The sequence below is a fragment of the Adiantum capillus-veneris genome, chromosome 17 (assembly GCF_014529385.1).
Source record: "Adiantum capillus-veneris isolate H3 chromosome 17, ASM1452938v2, whole genome shotgun sequence".
Lineage (NCBI taxonomy): Eukaryota > Viridiplantae > Streptophyta > Polypodiopsida > Polypodiales > Pteridaceae > Adiantum > Adiantum capillus-veneris.
Window position 1 is genome coordinate 81,623,369 of NC_140947.1, and position 24,644 is coordinate 81,648,012.

Sequence of the window (24,644 nt, forward strand, 5' to 3'; positions counted from 1 at the left end):
AACACCTGTCGAGATAATCCTTCAGCTGTCACTGAATCTCGTCCTCCTCGCTTTTACTAAACCGATAGGGTTGCTTTGAGAAGGGTTGACTACCAGCCACCACTCAATGCCATGATCTACTCCTCTCGAAGGCGGCAAGCCAGGAGGTAGATCATCAGGAAAAACATCCTTGAAATCAGTCATGATTTCTCGGGTAAGGTTGGATTCATCGGAATCCCCAAGTTCAACAGAAGAACATGAAACATTTTTACGAAATTCAGTGACAGAAGTACCAAGCACTAATGAATCAAACCAAGCAGACGGTACACATTGATAAAAGTCAACATCAGAAGACTTTATTTCTTTATACATTTCCAAAGCAGTAACAACTGGTATTGCAAAACCATTATTTACAGACTTCTGATTACAAAGCGACACAGATACATGAGGCATGTATTTACAGACTTCTGATTACAAAGCGACACAGATACATGAGGCATGTTCTGCTTAACAAAAACAAGAGAGTGATGTACATAGTCTATATACAATGAGTCTTGTTTATCATAAAACCATGGAATTCCTAAAATAACATCTGCTCTGTCCAGGCGCATGATGTGGAAGTCCAGGTTCTCTTTGTAATCAGCCAGCTCGAGCGACAAGTCTTGAACCATCCGATTCCGCACATCCGTATCCACGCCACGAGCCATCTTCACGCGATACTCATGGTCACTGTCCTGCGTCCGCAGATTCAGTTTCTGCACCAATTTTGCATCCACAAAATTGTATGAGCTTCCATTATCAAGGAGTACGGTCACGTCGTGACCATTGATCTTCCCGAGGAAACGGAGAAGATCATGCTTATCAAACACTTTGGTGCTAAAAGTACAATTAGTGCATGAACTGTGCGCTAAATGATGGATTTCAACTTGAACAACATCAGAGTTACCTGAGATCTCGTGAATCTAAACCGAAGGACGGCCTTGCGGTTTCTGCGTCTTTTTCTTTTTAGGACAATCCTTGATTTGGTGACCCGTCTGGCCACATCCGAAGCAAGCCCCTTTCTTCACTGCATCAGCACAACTGAAGCATTTCTGGCTTTCTTCTTTTCCTGAGAAGATCTCGGCAGCGATTTGGACTTATGCTGGAATCGGGGCCGCTTCCTCGAAGCACCCTCACCGGATTGATGGTCTGCAGTTCTTTTCTTCTCATAATTCGCTCCACTTATCAAATGGAACGTCCTGGCCTTTGCCACTGCATCCTCGACGTCAGTCGGGGCTTTATCCTTGATCAAGGCCCAACGGTAATCTTCATGTAACCCCAGTAAGTACATGTGCACGGCGTGCGTAGAATCCACCTTGCAGAAGGTGAGCGCCTCTTTGAAAGCTGTCGTATACTTATCAAAAGACAGAGTTTTCATCGAAAGACTCTGCAATTTGGCATAGGCTTTCAAAGGGTCCATTTTGGCGAAATCCCTCTTGAATTTCACACAAAAGTCAGCCCACGTCGTAGGCTTTTTTGTCATGTCACGCCACCAGGTAAGCGCCTTACTGCGCAGACAAAGAGGAATCGTCTGAATCCTCCGTTCATCATGCTCCCCATGGAGATCAAAGTATGTGGTCCACTGGTGCAGCCAGTTATTTACAGCCAATTCCGTACACTCCTTCTCTTCACCTGAGAAACTTGTAGTTTTGTACGGAATTGTGGAAGTCGGACCACCCTGCGAACGCCCAAAAGCAGCAATCTGCGTCCACAAATGCTGGAGATGGGTTTCGCCCTCGGAAATACGCGCAGTCGTCGACTGAGCCATATTTTCGAGAGTAGAAAGTCAGGAACTGAGCCCCTGTACGACCCCTTCGAGAGAGGCCAAGCGAAGGTTCGTCTGAACATTCGCGTTTTCCAGAGCGGTAACACGCTGGTCGAAGCTCTGGAAAGTGCTTGTAATCCATGTGTAGAGAGCATGCGTGAATGGAATTTGAATGTTACCTGGCGCGTAGTCACGTTGTACATCCGAGCTAGAGGAATCCATAGCGAAGTGTGTGAAAAACATGAAAATTCACACGAAATCAAGCCTTTTCTGCACTTTTCGGTCGCAAAAAGTCGAAGGTTGGAGAGCTCTACGCGTCGGCGTGAGCGTCGGAACGCGAGCAGGTGATGGCGGGAGCGCGGGAGCACCAGCAGGTGAGAGAGAGCAGGGTGGGGAGAGAAGCAGGAGTCTAAAAACTCATTTCTCTGCAACTTACAGGTCTCTGTAAGTGAGTTTTTTAATAAACTCAAGCTTCAAACCTTTTTTTTTAAAAGTCGAAACTTAAAAGGGCCTGGCCACTTTAAATTAATCAAAGTGGTCACTTAATAAAAGGGCCAGCATTAAAAAAAATGAAAGCCAGCAGCGTGGGTTCATCTTCGAAGGCAGCGCTCGTGACGCGTGGAGGAAAAAAATCCCCCCCCCCCCCAAGCGCGTGGGTATCCGTACCCCGCACACGCCATGAGTGCCACATTGGAGCTAGCGCATACCAACTTCTCCACGTTGGAGAATTAACGCAGCCCTGGCAAAATGATCTGGAGGGTTAACGCAGGCCTTGCCCTTCGTTCTGCAGGTGGTCACCCCCAAGCAAAGAGAGAGGTAGCACTCTCTCTCTCTCTCTCTCTCTCTCTCTCTCTCTCTCTCTCTCTCTCTCTCTCTCTCTCTCTCTCTCTCTCTCTCTCTCTCTCTTTTTGTGCGAACTTATAGAGAGAAGGACTTACAGAGAGATGTCATATGCTGAATTTCAATACAAAAACAGCAAATTAAAGGTAAATACACCGATTTTCATCGAAAACCAGTAAATTCGAGAAAAATCCTCTGATTTTCAGCACTCCCATTTGTCAAATTGCTGAATTTTATCAAAAATCAGCAATCGAACTTTATTGTTTACCTGCAAACATGCTTTAGAGAAGAAAAGTAAGTAATTTTAGTAATTTAATCACTAAAAATTACGCAAACTCGAGGTTCCCCGAATCGAACCGATCCGTAGGTGTGCACACAGTCCTTCGTGCAACCAAGCCGGCTTTGATACCATGAAACGAACGAGGAGAAAGGATCTCTTGACCACACGGACCGCCTACAGATGCGTGTCGGACGAACCACCCGACCATAGCCACCATCCGGCAACTCCCCCGTGCTGGGGCCAGCGTCCGAAGACGTAGGCGTGCACCTGTAATACCGGGCGTCCCATACCACCCGGCCTCACCTCCTCGAGGTGACCTCGCGCACTCCTAGCCTCGCGGTCTAACCACTGGCACTCTGTCAGTGAGGTCGATAACTGCAAATGAGGCCTTGGCCTCCCTTTTATAATAATGGCCGGCCACACTGGCCGGGTTCGCACTACGTCCGCCCGGACACTAGACGCCCATCCCGACAACATCTGCGCTAGATCCCCTCTCCTGTGAGCGGGACATAACAGCATAGGTCTGCATCTTCGTGTGCTATCCATGTATCCAAAGGTGTACATAATTCTTAAGCTGTGTTAAGAGTTTTGGTGAACCTGGGGAATCACCTTCCCTTCGTAAGATCCTTAAGAGCGAAGACGCTCAACTTGACGATCCCTTGGCTCGATCTTAGAGCAAAACCCGTTCATCAGATAAACTAGAATTTCAATCCTTGAATTCCTTGAGCACAAGCCGTAGCCGTCACTTGTTCCTTCCCTCGTAAAGAGAGTGTTCATTCACTTGTACGAAAGCACTACCGTAGCTTCCATTAATTGGTTTAGGCTTCAAGCTTAGCCAAAGCTTTTATTCTGCTTGAAATCTTGGAATGGTTCCTTCATAATGTCCTACTTGCAATAGCAGGTAATCTGTGGCAGAACTACCGAATACCAGATCAAGTATTGACCTTCTGGATGGTTAGCAAACCAATTCATCTCATAGAATAATGTTGCAACTTGATCCTACTCTCATAAATACTCGAGAGTGATTGTCCTGGTTAGACACATACATATCTCGTGCATAAAAGCAATACGCAGTTTATGAGTTCCTCAAAGATTTTACTTTGATCAAAGACCTGCCCTCTCACTTAAAGTTTGAGGGTCTCAAAAACTTAGAAGTCAGATTGAATTCCCTTACTCCAAACTTTCTCTGGATAGCAACGTATCCTTCGAGGAGAGGTAACAAAAATTCGTTGTTTCTGTGTTCAATGGTTCCCGTCCCACTACGGGGATTATATTCTATGTACACTAAGATGTGCACTTTCAGGTTTTATTGCTGACTCCACCATCTACTGCAAAGTATCTTGCAGATGCGTCTACAAAATTCGGGCAAAAGTCCTTTGCCCGAATTTCTCCATCGTTCCTTCCTCAGAGAGGGTCAAGAGTGGAGCTACCTTGGCAAGAGTGAGCCACTACTTGCTTTGACTCGCTCGTGTTCCTATTGGGTAAACCGATCCCAATCTTTTTGGATGCCTTCCTCAAAGCGTTGAGGAAAAAAATTTGTAGAAAAATGCAGCCTTGAATTGAATCCAAGTCTTGTTATAAGTTCCTTGTAGAGCTTTGGTATACCACCAACTACTTGCAATCCCCTTGAGGTGTTTGGTCACATGCCTCACCTTCGACCTTTCTGAGAAATTGCAGTTTGCAAAGGCAACTTCAAACTGTCAAATAAAAGCGGTAGCTTTCAGGGCATCTTCGCTTTCGTCAAAAGTATCAAACTTGACTGAAGTGTAGTTCAAGGATTTTGTGGTTTCTATTCGTGTGTTGCTCTCGATTTCTCCCTCGGAGTTGTCGAAGCCTACAACAATATATGTAAGGTGGAACGGAAGTGAATGTTGAACTTTGCTCAAGATGAGTGCTCCGAACTATGCTCAAGGTTCCTTTTACTTACGGAAGGGAGAGCCTTCCTTTCCTTTAGTGAGAGAGTGCAATGAACACAAACAAAGTGGATAAACACTGTGAATGAAGGTGCTGAGCCTGAGAGATAGAGAGAAGAATACGACACCCAAATGTTGTCGAAACCCTCCTCCGAAGGCCCCACTCTCTATGGCAAGAGCGGTCTACTATTGATTGCACAAATCTCTACAATGCTTGGACTTGCTGACGATGTCGACGACGATGAGGACGACGACGAGACTGGCTGAAATCTGAAAACGCTAAGGGCTGAAATCTGCAAATCTTTATCTGCTGAATTATGACTCTATGTCAGTGACGATGTCGGTGGCGACGATGCGACGACGACGCGCTGACAATGCAGATGCTGAAATCTGCGTTTTCCGGGCTGAAACTACAAACTTCGCTAAATCTGACCGTGCGGAGAGGATTTGCTGCGGGAAGGTGAGATCTGCGAGGTTCGGGGGTTCTACTGCGATGTCTGACTGCTGAAAACTGAAAACGCTGATGCTTCTTGGTGTTCCGTCGTGATGAATCTGCAAAACGCTAAAGGGTCATGCTGATGCAAAAACACAAGGGCTGAAAACTGTCCTACTGCTGCCGGTTGTCCTGCAAATGCAAAACGCTAGGCTTCTTGATCTGTCTTGCTGCTGCCAGGGCTGATCTGTTGTGCACAAAACGCCAGGCTGCCTGTGGATGAAAACGCTAGGTCCTTGCAGATGCAAAAACATTAGCTCTGCTGATATGGGGGATCTTGCTGAGAAGGTGCAGCGGAAGTGAATGTTGAACTTTGCTCAAGATGAGTGCTCCGAACTGTGCTCAAGGTTCCTTTTACCTAGGGAAGGGAGAGCCTTCCGTTCTTTGATGAGAGAGTGCAAGTGATCACAAACAAAGTGGATAAACACTGTGAATGAAGGTGTTGAGACTGAGAGATAGAGAGAAGAGAATACGACACCAGAATGTTATCAAACCCTCCTCCGAAGGCCCCACTCTCTATGGCAAGAGCGATCTACTTATGATTGCACAAATCTCTACAATGCTTGGACTTGCCGACGGTGTCGACGACGATGAGGACAACGACGAGACGGGCTGAAATCTGAAAATGCTAATGGCTGAAATCTGCAAATCTTTATCTGCTGAATTCTGACTCTATGTCGGTGATGACGTCGATGGCTACGAAGTGACGACAGCGCGCTGAAAACGCAGATGCTGAAATCTGTGTTTTCCGGGCTGAAACTGTAAACCTTGATGAATCTCACCGTGCTAAGAGGATCTGCTGCGGGAAGGTGAGATCTGCGAGGTTTGGGAGTTCTACTCATAGTTACCCGGAACGCGGAACGGGAACGGCGACGGGATCCCCGCGGAACGGGGGAACGGCTGGGGGTTCGGAACGGGAACGGCGCGGAACGGGAGGTATAAAAAACACCCAAATAGTGCATTTTTTAGCTTCTTGTGTTTAAATACAAGGAGTATTAGAGTGCTATGACTCTAATACTCACAAAAAACTCGTTTTGAAGACCATTCAATCTTGCTATGACTAGATGATGTGAGAGAGAGAGAGAGAGAGAGAGAGAGAGAGGGAGAGACTCGAGAGAGTGAGAGGGAGAGGGAGAGATTTGAGAGAGTGGGAGGGAGAGGAAGAGAGCTTGAAGGCTTAAAGCCTTGAGCCTTGAGAGAGTGAGTCTTGAGAGGGAGAGATCTTGAGAGTGTGAGAGGGAGAGAGCTTGAGCCTTGAGGATTAGCTTGTGGAGAGAAAGGGGGAGGGGGGTGCATTTTATGAGTCCTTGAGGCCTTGCACACTTCAAAAAGAAGCCAAAACATTTACTTCAATTTTTTCAATTTTTGCCAAATTTGTTTGTAGCCGTTGGCCGTTCCAGGGGCATTCCGAAACGTTTTGGGGGCGTTCGGAACGTTCCGGAACGGCCGTTCCGGTTTGCACTGGCCACCCGGAACGTCAAACGTTTCGGGACGTTTCGGAACGTTCGGGAAGGGAACTGCCCCCCCGGAACGCCGGAACGGGGACTAGGGGGCGTTCCCCGGTAACTATGGTTCTACTGTGATGCTTGACTGCTGAAAACTGAAAACACTGGTTCTAGGGCTGAATCTGTCTCGCGAAGATCTGCAAAAACGCTAAGGTGTCCTGCAGATGTAAAAACGCTAGGGCTGAAAATCTTCTTGATCTGTCTTGCTGCTGCCGGGGCTGATCTGCTATGCACAAACACCAGGCTGCCTGTAAATGAAAACGCTAGGTCATTTGCTTGGGGGGTCTTGCTGAGAAGGTGCCTGTTGAACGCAAAATTCCTACTACCTCTTCTGCCAGAAAGTGCTAGCGCTAGGTTTCTATATATACAAACTTAGCAAAATTAACCTACCTAGTTTCCAACAAAAGTCACTTAAAAATAATAAGTGAAAAATGTCAAAAATAGGGAAAATAGGTCTATGCACTATAAAAATGCTCCTGATGGGTTCTGATGGGAATCTGATGATCATGTTGTGTGCAACGAAAGGATATGCATCTGATCTAAGTGTCCAGACATACACGGTCTGGGAACAGACTTACAAAAGTGTCAGATCACTTTCTATTTTAGACTGACTTGACTGAACTGAACCCTGGTCATATTGTAGCTTGTCCACGGACACATAGGGTTGGATGTGTCACGTGACATCCCCTCCTTTTCAAAGTGAACATTATGGCGTCGAGGGAGATCGCCAACAACATCCGGAATCCTCGAAAGGACTCTTCCCTGGCCCACTCTGATGTGTGGGTCATGCGATACTTGAACTTTCATAAAGGTCTGCAAAGTCTTCTTCTTTGGGCCACACCGAACGCAACACAAAGTCATATGTGGCTCCTTCAATGCTTCAACTTCGTCTATAGTGATGCGTCTATCTTCTTCAAGAATCTCCGAGGATGAAAATTCTTGAAACCACTTCCAACACAAAAACATGAACATACCCATTCCATGTAAAGTGACTGGAAAAATTCTAGTCTTCCTTTAAGATTATGCATGCAATGTAGATGAACATAGAGACCGAGTGCCAAACCGTTCATCAGACACGCAAACAATGAGATCGAAACTTGTCTTTCTGATCTAAATTAATTAAATGTGGCAAAGCACAATGGAAATGCCCATGCTTGATGCTCAATCCTTCTTGTGCTCTTTCTACGACTTGGTCGTGCCAAGTAAGAGACATGGAATGTGACTTCCTTGAATGCAAACATTTCATCTTTTCATGAATCATCTGCATACATCCGTGCTCATTCATGAGTGAATCGTGCTCAATATACAATATGGCATGCCTAGGAAAAGGGATCACATAAAGACGCTGACTAAAATACAGGAAACGATCACGAATGAACACTCAAACAATGCGTGCTGACTAATCATGCGAACACATAATACTTCCTGTGTGGGTTCTTTGGACCTAAGCTCGAGAGCCAAGATCGGTTCTTCGTGATTGATCGAATCTGTAATGAGATTAGCTTCACTAGAAAAAGTATCAACAAACACATCATCCTTGTGAACAATCACATCATCTTCATGCAAATCATCATGCTTGTGAGAAATCACATCTTGATCATGCAAGTCATCATGTTCGTGAGAAATCACATCTTGATCATCATGCTTGTCATTGTCACCCAAATCCTCATGCTTATCATTATCATCCAAATCATCATGCAAATCATTGTCATTCAAATCAACATGCAAATCCTGTGTGTCATGCTTTGGAAAAGAAGAGACGGAAAGAGTCTCCTTCTCCAAATTCTGTTCAAACGGCGCTTGCACAATTGAAAAGAGTCGCAAGAACTCTTTCATGTGTTGGTCACTCTTGTCTTTTTGTGCTTTGTTCTCGCGATCAAATTCTCCTTTTCTTTCTTTGGCTTCCAAGCGTGCTTGCTCATGCTCACGCTCTATGGCTGCCACTCTTTCTTTGTATTAACGATCTATGGCTGCCCTCCTTTCTTCGTAGGCCTTCCTTTCTGCTTCTCTCTCTGCTTTTCTTTCTTCGCGTTCTAACTTCCTTTCCATAAACAACTGCTTCAACTCCTCCATAGGAGTTAGTGCAATCCTTGTCGTAGATGGAAAAGGGAGAGGGTTAGAAAAACCTCCTTGGTGGGGAAATTCTTCTTTGCCACTTTTATGCTCACGACTCTCATGCAAAGTATCCATTCCGCTTCGGGTGATAACCATCCACTAAAGTCATGGGTTCTAAAGTTCACGAGGAACTTGGGTACTTGCGGGTCTTGAGTTCTTGGGTTCTTGGGGGTCTTAAGGTCTTGAGGTACTTGAGGGTCTTGAGGTTCTTGAGGTTCTTCTTTCGCTTGCAATCTGTGTTAGAGAAGGATCTTCTCTTCACCTGAGTTCTACTCTTTTCCGCGAGCGCACCCCTTGGCGGCCTTGCGCTCACACCAAGGTTGCTTTTTTCCACCTCACGTCGATTGGCCGGCCGCTAAGTGCACAGTCCGCTCTCAATGAGTGAAAAGAGAAACAAGGGGAGGCTGGACAAGCCCTTCTTCTTGGGTTTCCTATCACTCTTCAAAAACACGATTAGGAATCGACACGCCCAAGAGGTCTTGAGTTACATGCGACCGCAACAAGCAAAAAAATTCTTGTGGTTCTTGTGATTCTTTCCTTGAGTGATACAGAACACTGCCAAAGCTCTGATACCAATGTAAGGTGGAACGGAAGTGAATGTTGAACTTTGCTCAAGATGAGTGCTCCGAACTGTGCTCAAGGTTCCTTTTACTTACGGAAGGGAGAGCCTTCCTTTCCTTTAGTGAGAGAGTGCAATGAACACAAACAAAGTGGATAAACAATGTGAATGAAGGTGTTGAGACTGAGAGATAGGGAGAGAAGAATACAACACTAGAATGTCGTCGAAACCCTCCTCCGAAGGCCCCACCCTCTATGGAGAGAGCGGTCTACTATTGATTACACAAATCTCTACAATACTTGGACTTGCCGATAATGTCGATGTCGGTGACGATGAGGACGACGACGAGACGGGCTGAAATCTGAAAACGCTAAGGGCTGAAATCTGCAAATCTTTATCTGTTGAATTATGACTCTATGTCGGTGACGATGTCGGTGGCGACGATGTGACGACGCTGAAAACGCAGATGTTGAAATCTGCGTTTTCCGGGCTGAAACTGCAAACTTCGCTAGATCTGACCGTGCGGCGAGGATCTGTTGCGAGAAGATGAGATTTGCGAAGTTCGAGGGTTCTACTACGATGTCTGACTACTGAAAATTGAAAATGTTGATGCTTCTTGGTGTTCGGTTGCGATGAATCTACAAAACGCTAAAGGGTCATGCTGATGCAAAAACGCTAGGGCTGAAAACTATCCTATTGCTGCCGGTTGTCCTGCAAATGCAAAATGCTAGGCTTCTTGATCTGTCTTGCTGCTACCGGGACTGATCTGCTATGCACAAAACGCCAAGCTGCCTGTGGATGAAAACGCTAGGTCCTTGCAGATGCAAAAATGCTAGCTCTGCTGATGTAGGGGGTCTTGCTAAGAAGGTGCCTGTGGAACGCAAAGTTCCTGCTACCTCTTCTGCCAGAAAGTGCTAGCACTAGGGTTATATATATACAAACTTAGCAAAATTGCCCTACCTAGTTTCCAACAAAAAAGTCACTTAAAAATAATAAGTGAAAAATGTCAAAAATAGGGAAAATAGGTCTATGCACTGTAAAAATGCTCCTGATGGGTTCTGATGGGAATCTGATGATCATGTTGTATGCAACCAGAGGATATGCATCTGATCTAAGTGTCTGGACATGCACGGTCTGGGAACAGACTCACAAAAGTGTCAGATCACTTCCTATTCTAGGCTGACTTGACTGAATTGAACCCTAGTCATGTTGTAGCTTGTCCACAGACACGTAGGGTTGGATGTGTCATGTGACAATATATGGGCTGGCCTAAAGAGGCTGCTCAAAAATGCAAGCATCTGCCCACTACCTACCTAGGGCAGCAGCCCACTCCTAAATACCCTATAGGATGCTAGTCAGCCAAATCTGAGGCAGCCCTTACGACCTAATAATGGGGGAAAATAGGGAAAAGAAGCAAACAATTCCTCTAGGGCTATGGGGAAAATACCGACAAGGCTGGGAGAAACTCTCAGCCGGCAAGAGCCTACTGGCCATAGAAACAAGCCAAAACCCCCTGAACTACATATGGCTAAACACATCCTGACATGATTAAACTACCTCTCTAGCCGGGCATAACCACAAAACAACCCCCACTCCCTACTACATGTCCCTGGGAGATATCGAGACGGATTGGACCAATCTAGAGAGATGCTATATGTGGATTCAAATACCTACCTTGGAGTGGTCTTTAGTGGGCTAGTTTTCTCCTCGAGGGGGCTAACTAAGGATATGCAACATCGAGTGGACTAGAGAGGATGTGTGCACAGGTGCAGTTCCAGAAGCCACGGACTAAGCTATGGCCTTTTGACACTCTCGTCACAGCAGCCATACTCTAATGGTGGACAAATATGGTGGCCCAGCTTAGATCATCACAACAGATCAGGATGCACATATGAGGGATGGAGATTGATGCAGAGACCATTGATATCCATGATTTCTAGGATGACTAGGGCTAAGGCCTCAGTCATGCATGAGATAATAAGAGCAGAATGGCAACAATACTGATCGTGGTTGAGGGCTCAGCTAGATCAGTATCGTTTCTCCACAATATATGGGCGCTGCCCCGAGATAGATATGCCTGACTTACTCTCGAGTCTTCTAGGCAGCTTACCATGGAGGGAGACGCATCATGCTGGTATGCGCAGATGACATCATAGTTTGAGCTTCACGGGTTCAGCATAGACAAACTACCCCCCTTTCAATACTCTTTGAATGCACCCTCCCTCACTCTGACACATCAAGAGATTACTAGTCATTAGACAAGACCTCATCCAGCTGGACACTAGGAAAATATGGCTAGAGCCCTCACACGTGTTACATACGCAGATGGCTTCTACCAGGAACATTTTCTTCATACTATAGATGATGGTTTCATAGTACGACCCAGCTACATGGACACACACCTATCACATGACCTAAGATGTGCCATTGGCCAGATCCGCACTTCTTCACACCAGCTCGAGATAGGGATAGGCAAAGCCAGGGGAGGATCTGTTAGGTATAATAAAATGAGCCACAGGCAGAGAAGCACTACATAAGTCGATGGCCAGATCTGTACTTTTTCACACCAGCCTGAGATAGAGATAGGCAAATCCAAGAGAGTATCACCAGAGGAGAGGATTTGTCAGGCATACCAGCATGAGCCAGAGATAAAGGAGCACTATATATGTGAATGTCTCTATTATAATTTATGAGTTTAGAAGACGTTTCCACTAATTGTTCAGAGAGGGCTTTGGACCATTGGCCAATGTCATGGATTACTGTGCCCAGAGATGTTTGGGGTTGTACCTCTTAGAGCTACGCAAATTGTCGCAAGTTGGTGACGTGGCATGGCCCCTAGGGGGGATAAGACACTTAAAGTCAAACATGGGACATCCGGTCGAGAAACCAAGCATTAGAAAGTGTTGGCATGGACACTCGAGTCTCGTGCGAACTTGCCTGCAAATCGCGGAAATTCCTGACATGGCAAATATTGTACAGAAAAGCCCACAAAACGTGGAAAAGCCCTTTGGGTGCTTGCTTTTGAACAGGAAGCTTTTGGAGGAGAAACTTTTCATGTATGATGCTTTTGGGACCAAATATGTGCCTTGGGGCCTCACTCTAAGATTCTTGCGTGTGCAAAAGCAAAGGTAGAGCTCCCCAACAGGTTTCCTATCCAAAAACAAGCGCACAGAGGGCTATTCCGCGTTTTGCGAGCTCTTCCATACAATATTGCCACGTCAGCAATTTCTACGATTTGTGGGCCAGTCTGTATGGGCGTCCATGTCAACACTTTCTAATGCTCGGTTTCTTGGCCATGTTGGGCTTTAAGTGTCCTATCCACCTAGGGGCCATGCCACGTCACCAACTTGTGATAGATTCAGAGAGACTCCTAAGAAATGGACACCCCACTGAGAGAGGGTCTACACAAAGACACATCACGAATTTCTTTAGAGCCCCCGCTCAGCAACAGGACGACAGAGAGGACTAGACAAGGGACATCACTTGGTAGAGTTGTCCAACTAGGACAAGCTAGATGCCCCAGGCTACGAGGATTCTCACATCATTGATGATTGGACACACATACATAGGCAGAGCAGGATCATCATTGATCGACATCCAGCACGACTTCTCCGGCTTCGTGACATGATGGACATTGACACCCTACAACATAGACAAATGCTCGATCTCTTGAAATGAGCTGTTGTACACCTTGAGCCTCTACCTCCTATTCCCCCACTCCTCCCATGTAATGATATACTCATGTATATGATCTCATGTATACGATAGTCTCTAGCTTTCATCTTCCCTACCCTGTTCACTATGTTTACTCTGTTACCCCTCCCACCTACCCATCCATGTATGATAGACCTACATTGATTTTCTGTTCATTTTCTATTTTCATAGCTGTCTACACAAACTATCAGATTCTAATGGGATTAACTTTTGGTCTCATCGGTCGTTTCAGCCATTTGAAGACATTTAATATGCATTTCATTCATTTCATTCATTTCATCTCTCTCTCTCTCTCTCTCTCTCTCTCTCTCTCTCTCTCTCTCTCTCTCATGCAAAAAAGTGGGGCTTGGTACCTCGTAGGCAACACACATAACCAATCTGAGAGTGAAAAAAACCCATAAATATACAATGATTACAAACCATGGGAGAAAAACTACCAATGATGCAAAGCTACAAAAGATGGGTGATACAACAAAAGCTAGGAGCAGGGGAATGAGGAAAGAAAGTAGCAGAGAGCTGAAGCAAAAGCAAGCCACCTTAAATTGAGAGGAGGCCGAAAACTCCAACAAAGAATCTCTGATAGTCAACTCAGAATCTCCAAGGCCATATACAATGGCGCATCCCAACAGACAAGACATCACCGCCACAAGAAGACTCTGCACAAAAATCCACGAGAGAGAGAGCCTCACGCTATCCCTGGCAATCATTAACAGGGCTATGACATTCTTCAACCAGCAAGCAAAAGCAATATATGGTGCAAATCTGAAGGGGAGACAGGAACCGACCAAGACACCCACCAAACCAATTCCAATCCTAAATCACCCATCAAACAGAAGAAAAAACAAAAAAGAACAAGCAATAAACAAGCAGAGCAGGCAAACATACACGCACACACACCTCAACCGCAAAGTCTTGCAGAACACACACCCCAAGCACATGCAAATCCACAAGCACAAGCATCACACACAAAAGAAATAAGGCACATACAAGCAAGCAAGCTAAACAAAAGAAAACCATGAGAAACAAAGAAAAATACCTGCACAAGAAGACTCTGCACAAAAATCCAAGAGAGATAGCCTCACGCTATCCCTGGCAATCATTACCAGGGCTATGACATTCTTCAACCGGCAAGCAAAAGCAATATATGGTGCAAATCTGAAGGGGAGACGGGAACCACCCAACACACCCACCAAACCTATTCCAAACCTAAATCGCCCATCAAACAGGAGAAGAAACAAAAAAGAACAAGCAATAAACAAGCAAAACAAGCAAACATACACGCACACACACCTCAACTGCAAAGACATGCAGAACACACACACCCCAAGCACATGCAGATCCACAAGCACAAGCATAACACAGAAAAGAAATAAGGCACATACAAGCAAGCAAGCTAAACAAACAAAAACCATGAGAAACAAATAAAAATACCTGCATAAGAACAGTAAACAAAACGACCCATTGCAAGCAGCACAAGTGACATAAGAGAGGAACAGATAACTCATGAAGCCGGCCAAGTAGAGTGCCTGCGGTTCTATAAACCTTAAGCGACCATCGTAGTTAGAAGTACAGTGATTGCTTAAGGTGGGGAGCCGTTCGTCTCTCTCTCTCTCTCTCTCTCTCTCTCTCTCTCTCTCTCTCTCTCTCTCTCTCTCGTTAGTGACGTGGCACTAGATTGGTTAAAGTTTTTATTCATAAACCCCCAACTTGGAGAATATGGCCGAGGAGCCTAAAACCTAAAGATGAAAAAACTCTAAAAGGATTGTTGACGTGACACAGTCTGTTGCTAAATGGACTATTTTCTTATTTTCTCGAGTAATTTCTTTTTATTGAAATTAAGATATTTAAATGTGTGCACTTGAACCGTAAGGTTGGGAACTGTAGATCTATTGGAATTATTAAAAAGCCATCAGGAACGAACAACCTTGATGTGTCATATGATGGGTGACATTAAGCATCACCAAGGTGGAACCATACGTGTTGTACGGTACGTGGAAGTACGTATTGTATGTAGTCCCGTATGGGTAAATTTTTTATGTACGGAAAAATACGTGGCATTGGTAAAAAAGAATAGAAACCACAAAAATAACTGTCGATTTCAGAGACAAAGCTATAGAATTTGTCAATTTGATGTTTTACAACTTTGATTATGTCTAAATTCTATATACCACAGCTAGAGACTCGAGAATCGCATACTTGACGTGCGATATGCGCCTACGGGCACTGAAGTTTGAACTTGTACGGTGTACCTGTTTACCTATTAGACTCATCACTTATAGACTGCTATCATGAGTCATGACATCAAAATTTAGGCGTTTTGGGATTCGGGCCTAAGGCAGGCAAATTTAGGCCACGCATGAACATATGGGCCCCAAGCGAAGACAACCGGCTTTAAAAATCCCAAAAGAAAAAAAAAAATTTGATGCACGTACGGTACGATCCGTACGTACACAGTACAATGTGTACGGAACGTCCATACAGATCCGTACTGTACGTACGTATCGGTCCTACCTTGAGCATCGCGAAGGGGTTGTACCGTTAGTTCAATAGGAGAGGTCGGGAAAACGGATATTCCTAATGCATCATGTGATGGGTGACGGGAGCATCGAAAAGGGAATATTCCATTGGTCTAGCAGGAAACCCGAATTGGAAAAAGAATACGCGTAAAGATGCAAGCACAAGGATAAAGATGGGTTCTGAGAACCTTTTTCTTAAAAGCGGAATATTTTAAGTGTTTTCCGAGAAAAGCAAACGCTTTCCCGCGAGGAATCTGTGTTTGCATTGCATATGTGCCTAAGAATTGCACCCGGGGACACCTCGAATGTAAGTGCAAAGCATCAATTTTCAGCTCACTGAGGTTTATGGAGTTTTGTACAAGTTCACATTTTTTATTAAAAGTAACCGATCGTCCACTTAATAAGTGGGCAGCCCATTAAAAATAAAGCAAGAGCTCGTAAAAGAAGCACCAGCGATCTCTGTACGGCTGTTTTTTCTCTGTACGGCTGAAAAAACAGCCAGCCTAGGTTTCCTCTCTCTCTCTCTCTCTCTCTCTCTCTCTCTCTCTCTCTCTCTCTCTCTCTCTCTCTCCTACCTTTGGCCACGGGTTCGGACCAACTATTCCTGTCGGTCCTCGGAACTTATAAAAGCAACACTCGCTCCCTCTCTGGAGGGGGGCACTAGCCTTGTTCCTATGTTTCTCGGGGTCAAAATCTTTGTATATTACAATTTTCATATCACAAAGTGATGACATGGCCAAATCGAAGAGGCCAAGTTAGGACACGTAAAAAGTAATGGCGAGGCTATTGTACGGAGATCCCAAAAATTGTACCACCAATGGCAAAATTATACGGAAATCACAAAAATTGCTCTCTCAGAGCCAACTTTTGTATCTGATGCTTTCCGGGTCAGGGGCCTTTGAATATGAGCCTTGGGGAACCTCTCTGGCATTCTAGCCTGGGCAGATTGACAAAGAAGGTACTCCCCGACACTTGTACCTTTGTCAAAGCAATATAAAAGAAATATTGAAAGGGACACCAGGGTTTTGGGGCCACTGCATATAGGAGTGGAACTTTGTCCACTCCGTGTCTATTGTGTAAACTCTCTCTCTCTCTCTCTCTAGTTGCGTTGAAGGGCTAAAATTTGTTCCGACTTTGTTCTTTTCAGTTAGCACCTAGTGTCCTCTATGGTTACAATGGTATAAGAGCGTTAGTCGTTTGTTGTCTAACAAGCAAACTGGCCCTACCAACTTAGAGTGAAAAGTTATGGAGTTGGAAGAGGAAGAAACAACAACAAAAAGAGGAGATAAAACCGGGAGTTCCTTTTTGTCCTAAAAAGATCTAAAAACATGCTTTTTGACGCTTTCCTGTGTTGCAAAGACCTCTAAAAATCTTTTCAACAGATGAAAATTGATATCTATGGCAGAAGTCAAAGGTGATCCTCTCGACAAGCCCTACACATTGATGCAAGCAGATTTTGATACTGACAATTTCAAAAAATTAGGGCTTCCAGCAACAAATTAGGGTTTTTGCAACATGTATCAAAAATATGTTTTGGGTGCCTTTTGCGGACAAAAGTAGCACGATGGAGGAAGATGGAGTTACACGCATTTGAGAGCGTGGGAGATGAAGAAGCACCAAGAAGAACTACTTGTTTGAGGTCGACTCAGATATGGAAATTGTTTGAACAAGATTAAATCTTGTTTGTACCTCTTTGATCAAGCTTTGGTGCCTATTGAACTTGTTTGATTCTAGTTGTAATATTGGATTCAATGTTGTTTGATAGCCTCTGAACCAACCTTGGCAGACCTCTGGCATTCTAGCGTGTGCAAATTGCAAAGGAGGTGCTCCTCTACAACTACACATTTGTCATAGCAATATCAAAGATATGCCAAAAGGGGCACCAAAGTTTTGAATGCATCTGAGAGTGAAACTCTACCACTCCCCGTCTTTTGTGTGGATTCTCTCTCTCTAGAAGTGTTGAACTTTGTCCTAGTTTTGTTCTTTCCAGTGCACATGTGGTGCCCTGTTTGGTTACATTTGACCATTGGGTTATCTAGTGGTGGCATAGCTGTGCCAACTAGCTCAATTATACCAATTATGATGATGCACCCTTTACGGTTACAGTTGATCGTTAGGTTATCAAATGGCGGAGAACTATCACAAGATGGGCACCACGTGCCAATAGAAAAGAACAGACTAAACAAACTTTTAGCACTTCATTAACAATTGAATTGAGAGAGAGAGAGAGAGACAACACGCGACACGGAGTGGCGGAATTCCACCCCAGAGAGTATTGGCCCCAAACCTTGGCGGCCCTTTCGGTATTTCTTTATATTGCATCAACACAGTACAAGCCGGTACTCCAAACTCTGCACCTTCTCCAGGAAGCATGCCAGAGAATGAGCCCTAACCTCATATTTAAAGTCTCTTGGCCTAAAAAGCAATTACAGTGAAAAGCCTTCAAAACTCAAAAGCTCCTGGTCCAAAAAGCAATGCCAAAAGCTGCCAGCTTTTCGTAAATCGCGCTGGTGTCCGTACAGCACGCCACGTGTCAGCCCACCATGTCAGCAATCAGGGTTAGGGTTAGGGTTAGGGTTTTTGATTTTAGGGTTAGACTTCGGACAAAATTAGGGTTTTTTATTTTAGGGTTAGGGTTTCATCAGAATTAGGGTTTCGACACGTCAGCAGTTTGTTACATCTCCCCTTCTTGAAAGAGAGTAATCATCCATGATTACAGCATATCTGCAAAACAACTCAAGTTAGCTCAAAAATTTCCGAGGGTCATTCCGAGGGACAATCAGTTTGCTCTTTTTATTAAGGAGATAGCTTCTCCTTTCTGCTCTTTTGATCAAGGAGTTAGCTTCTCCTTTCTGTTGTTTTGATCAAGGAGTTAGCTTCTCCTTTCGTCCAGATCGGAACTCTTGATATTCCAGTGTAGTAAAATTAGCCATCACACCCAAACCGTACTGATCTTCCACGGGTGTCTTGATGCACTAAAATTACATACCAAGGCAATCTCATCCAATTATGAATATTCAATAATTGGCACATCACAATGAAACACAAATGCTTACATATGCATGTTACAAAACACAACAAACAGCGCCGCTGAGCACTCCCCTGAGACAAACGGTCTGCGGTATGAAGCTACTCAAAAACTACCTCGTCACTCCCCCCGCAAATAATCTAAAAAGGTTCGGGCGCTCAGAGGACTGTACAACCAAACGCTCCGCAGACCGCAATCTGCGTCGCTTGGAGGTTCAAGCATACAACCAAACGCTCCCTAGGCATCGGCCTGCGTCGTTCGATGGTTTTCTAGCATACAACGGAACACTCCCCAAGCATCGACCTGCGTCGTTCCGAGGTTCTCAAACATACAATGAAACGCTCCCCAAGCATCGGCCTGCGTCGTTGCGAGGTTCAAACAATACCAAAAAAGTATTTCTCGCAATTATTGAAACCAGTATTAAAACCAGAGTCAAATATTTCAAATCGGCACCACAACAGGTTCAAAACAGATACCACAAATTCCAAACAGGATCACTAAACAAGATCAAACAAAACTCAAACTTAAAAAGCAATCTCGACATTAGTCAAGCTCGAAAAGTCGAATGACTTTCCATCCTGAAACTTGCATAAAAAATTAGGGTTAGGTTCCTTCCATAAGGTTGTAGAGAACCACAGCATGGTCCATCAGCTCTTGGACAAACATTGTTTCTTTGGCGGCGATGGTAGTCCCAAGATAGCAATCGCACTGGACCTCCAAGGTCATCTGATCGTGAAGAGACATCTACTGGGAGATGTCGAGAAACTTCAAGTTATAATCTGCTAGGGTTTCCATGGCAAGCATTTTAGGATACCCCACTCTGCCAGAAGTTACACTCCGAAGGAAGATGTCAGAAACCATATAACTTCGGACAAAATTTTTCTTGAAAGCTTGCCAAGTTCTTGGAGTGTCCGGCTTGGTAGCTATAGACATCAACATCTGCATGGCACTGCTTCTAAGAAAAACAATGACTTGAAACAAATCTGGATCCTTCTCTTGCAAGTGATCTTTATGGCTTATGCCCTGTAAGACATGAGCGGTGAAGACGGGAGCGTGCCCGATGCGCGATGAAGTGAGGATGGTAGTGGCTAATACGTCTAGGTTGGAGGACGAAGATACCTCAAATAAAATTCCAATAGCTCTGTCTGCTCTTTTGTAGGACCGGTATGCTTTCAGAAAAGCACACGCCCGATGCTCTGATACCACTGTCACAAGACGGGCACCACGTACCAATAGAAAAGAACAGACTGAACAGACTTTTAGCACTTCATTAACAATTGAACTAAGAGAGAGAGAGAGAGACAACATGCAACACGGAGTGACGGAATTCCATCCCAGAGAGTATTGGCCCCAAACCTTGGCGTCCCTTTCGGTATTTCTTTATATTGCATCAACACAGTACAAGCCGGTACTCCAAACTCTGCACCTTCTCCAGGAAGCATGCCAGAGAATGAGCCCTAACCTCATATTTAAAGGCCCTTGGCCTAAAAAGCAATTACAGTGAAAAGCCTTCAAAACTCAAAAGCTCCCGGTCTAAAAAGCAATGCCAAAAGCTGCCAGCTTTTCGTAAATCGCGCTGGTGTCCATACAACAAGCCACGTGTCAGCCCGCCACGTCAGCAGTCAAGGTTAGGGTTAGGGTTAGGGTTAGGGTTTTTGATTTTAGGGTTAGGGTTTTGGGCAAAATTAGGGTTTTTGATTTTAGGATTAGGCTTTCAGCAAAATTAGGGTTTCGGGCAGAATTAGGTTTTTGATTTTAGGGTTAGGGTTTCAGCAAAATTAGGGTTTTGGGCAAAATTAGGGTTTTTGATTTTAGGGTTAGGGTTTAGCAGAATTAGGGTTTTTTATTTTAGGGTTAGGGTTTCAACAGAATTAGGGTTTCGGGCAAAATTAGGGTTTTTTATTTTAGGGTTAGGGTTTCAGCAGAATTAGAGTTTCGACACGTCAGCAGTTTGTCACAATAACTGGCATAAGTATGCCATGTACTTGCAATTTTGGTGATGAGGCATTTTATTCCAAGCACCACTCGTGGGGTTTCTTGGAGGTGGGTCGGGCAAGTTGAGGGAGTATCTATATAGGAATCCTTGCCCCCCCCCCCCCCCCCCCCCCCGGAGCTCTTGTTCAAATTCTAATGATGCATACCAATGAGCCAACGTTTTTGGGATCGCTCTCTTTTCTAGTGTTTTCTCTCTCCTCTCTCTAGAATTTTCTCTACGCATTCTTTTTTTGCTGCCCTAGGCCCATGTGGGGGGCTTCCCACTTACAAAGGCTGATTCGAAGGCATTACATTATACTAAATGACAAGTGCTCTTTGTGCTAGTGCATGGTTTGAGTGGTCAAACTGCATGTCTACATAGACTCAGTGTCTATTGAGTTGTTGACTATTTATTGTCTACTTTTCAGGCATAATCAAGGGCGGTATCTTTTCTCTTAAGGGGGGGGTATGTCAAACACGGCAATACTTGACTGAAAGAGAAAGTAGATAGGTGGCCAAAAAAGCACCAGAAATTTTGCCAAATGTCTCGCTGCAAAACGTGCCACGATTTGTGCCGCAAATTGCGGGTGCTGATGTGGCACTTGCTATTTAGCCAAAGATAGCAATTGACTTTTCAGGCACCAAAGCTTTTGGGAGCAACAGTTGTTAGCAGTGTTGCTTTTAGGCCACAACCGTAAGGGGTGCTTGACTTAGGGCCAATGCCGCGGGGAGTGGAGTCTGTCACTCCATGTCTCAGCTCCAACTCTCTGAAGTTCAAGTATTTTCTATCACCCAAGGTTGTGCTCCGATCGGTGCATTTTGCATACCAAGAACCCCATGACATTTGGGAGGAGTCTGCAGCAGCAACCCTCTCTCCCCTCTTGCCTTTTTGCATCAGAAAGCTGTGATCTCTCTCCCCTTTCCTAGTGCTGGCCTCTTTGGCCTGATGGCTCTTCGGAAACCCCCTCCATACACCTACGTTTCCTAATGTCTTTGGCTAGTCCTTGCCTTTTCATGGAGCTGCCGTGTTTTTGTTTGGAGAGGGGGCAGCGCTACCACTTGGGTGCATACCTTTGCTGATCTTGCCAATCTCTCCCCCTCCATTGTGTGGAACATGTGATTGTTGATTGTGTGGATTAGAATGTGCTAGTGCATGCTTTCTGAATGTACTTCAATCACATGGCTACGTTGAGTCAGTAAAGTGAACAAAATAGGGATTGAACAAGGAAGTTGTTCTGCATGTGCAGCACCTCTGATCCATTAAGAGCCAACAAATATTCCGTATATAAAAACCAAAAAGAAAAAGACTGATTGCAGGAACTCACTGAACATAAACACTACCATCCTGCGTGAGTCAAAAATGGAATAATTAAATACATTCAGTGGGTCACTCACCTCAGAACTCTTGCCGCTAGTGCTATCATCAAGACCCTCTTTTGGTTTGGAAAGTCCAGGAAGGGTACCGAGAAATGATTCCGGAGAAGGCAGAGGACACCCAAAGAGAAGGGGTTGGCCATGCACCAAACCTTGTGCCATGAAGTACCTCATCAACAGCAAGTGATGAGGGGAGTCCATGTCTTCCATTACCATCACCAAGCTTCCGACGGGAATACCGCCACCTAGAATCTGTGTCCATGTCAAGAAAACAATAAAACATGTATACAACGCTGCCCTCTTCTGCAAAAACTACATAGGCAGGTAAGGATATTGTCAAGATCGGAAAATCCCGAGGAAACTAAAGAGGTTCCATGCGGACCTAGTCTGATAAAAGGAGAGGGCAACGCGCCCGGTATACTTCCTCTTCTTGTAAAACTTGAGCTGCCCCGCAACGCCATTGCTGAATATGCAGAACTTAGGCTCGAAATAATATTTATAATTTTAATCAAGTTTCTATGAAAATCCCAAAAAATAGCCTGGTGCACATAATCATTAAAAGGTCAAAATTTCAAAAAATCTTACTGATAGTGTAAGCGTGTTCATTGAAAACTTCCAAGCAAAACAACACATGGATGAAGGCCCAAGGGAGATCTATTTAGAATCTTTGGATGTAATGTATCATTTTCCACTTGTTAATGGCCCCTATTATTGTTAATTGTCTTTCTTTTTTGTAGCATTCCCGCTCAGGGTGTCACAAATCGTCCATGAGCGCGACCAGGGTCGCTTGGCCGCACTCAAACCCATGACCCGGGTCACAGCGGTTGAGTGCTCAACGATCAAGCTAGCTCCTTGGACAAAAGGTAAAGTAGTAGTATCTTTCTATCCCTCAAACGAAAATAGAATCAAACTAAATTTAAAAATGCATGTTTAGCATAGACTGATGTGTGGGATGTCTCATTGATTGAGTTTATTTTGAATCAAACAAAATATGTTCTTGGAAATATTTAAATGCATGAAAGAGGGTCATAGCTGATTTGGGACATTTGGCTCGATGAAAATCAAACGCAGCACAATTAGGTGCCATGCTACGTCAAGGTAACATGGGCTTGTTGCTCTTATCATGTATACGGCAATGTACCATGTATATGGCAGTGATGTGTGTGAACACATTGAGGACCGTCAAGGCACTTTTTTAAGAGGTGTTTTTTCTCGTGCTTTGTTTATATGTCCATCACTTTAGGGCTATGTTATCTTGTATTTTTACACTGAGTCATACATTCTCAATTGTGTGTTTCTGCTCCATCTCCAAGCTACATGTGTATTCCTGCAATCCTAACTCCAACAATTGAGTATCATAGTAGGTTGCATCCTCCCAAGCATAGTTGCCAACATCGTCAGCACGCCCTGCTCACTTTCTCCAATTTTGGTGAGCTTTGACAAGCTCAACAAGTTGATAAATACTTTGGGATAACTTCTAGAGTTGTGTGTGCTCAGAATTTTGATTAAGACACGTTTTGGCCTCCGTTTCCACTACTACAGGTATTGTGTAGGCAATTTGTCCTTTAGTGTAGAATTTTGTCCCTTGCAAATTCCTACATAACACATATTCGATGGTCTATTGTGCTTTGTGCTATAGCACATACAATTTCTACTCGGTTTGGGCAGTTTCTACGTCAGCTTTAGTTTTTCATTCTGGCTAAGAGCAATGATATTTTCAAGATGTTGTTAATTGATGACAAAGTGGATGGAGACAACTATCCATTTTGGGCTTACATGATGTAGCATGTAATTGTTTCTAAGGGTGTGTGGAACATTATTAAAGGTTTTGATCTACATCCAGGTTTTGTGGATCCATGTTCGTGGTGGACATTACAGGTTCTAGCAGTTATGCTCCCACTGTAAGTGTTGTCTTACCTACATCTAAACAGGCTCATTGGGGATAGAGATGCATGGGTGCATGCATTGATTGTGTTGTTTGTCAAGCGCACCTTAATTCGTTACATTCATTTTGACCAAACAACAAAATAGGCTTGGGACATTCTAGCTAGATTGTATGCATGTCGTTGTCTGGGATTAAGCAGTCCTTGGAGTGGGACTGGCTGAGCACGGGGCTCCTTGTTATGAGAGGAGAGAGAGAGAGAGAGAGAGAGAGAGAGAGAGAGAGAGAGAGAGAGAGAGAGAGAGAGAGAGATGAGATTCCCACTCAATAGATACACTTGGGGCAAACAATCTAAAAAAACCTTGTAGCTTGTTTAATTCACAGAACCTGATTACAAAGAAAAGATTTTCACTAAGTGCCTCTGTAGGTGACGCACTCTAGTGAACCCCAATAGACCGCAACGCTATGTAGCTCACAACATGCTCCTTACACCCATGCAGAGGTATCCCTCCATTTTCTAGTTACAAGAGCATAATTCGAGATATAGGTTGAGAAAATATGCTCCTTGAGCATGAGGAGAGAGAGTTTATGGGGCTTATGATGCTTAAGATGATCGGGCTATGGTAGCTTGAGAGAGAGATAATCCGGTTATGAGCGAACTTTATTGT

General features: G+C 44.5%; 1 protein-coding gene across 1 annotated transcript in view; it reads right to left on the reverse strand.

Moving 5' to 3' along the window:
* Positions 1–22,562, reverse strand: part of ELO1 (Paxneb protein-like protein) — a 73,361-nt gene extending 50,799 nt beyond the window's left edge. The window contains exons 1-2 of the mRNA XM_086487087.1: positions 22,428–22,562; positions 22,116–22,347 (exon numbers count right to left, since the gene is read on the reverse strand). Of these exons, the coding sequence (XP_086343213.1) occupies positions 22,116–22,347; positions 22,428–22,555 (360 nt within the window). The 5' untranslated portion in view covers positions 22,556–22,562. The remainder of the gene's footprint in view (positions 1–22,115; positions 22,348–22,427) is intronic.
* Between the last annotated feature and the right edge of the window lie 2,082 nt (positions 22,563–24,644).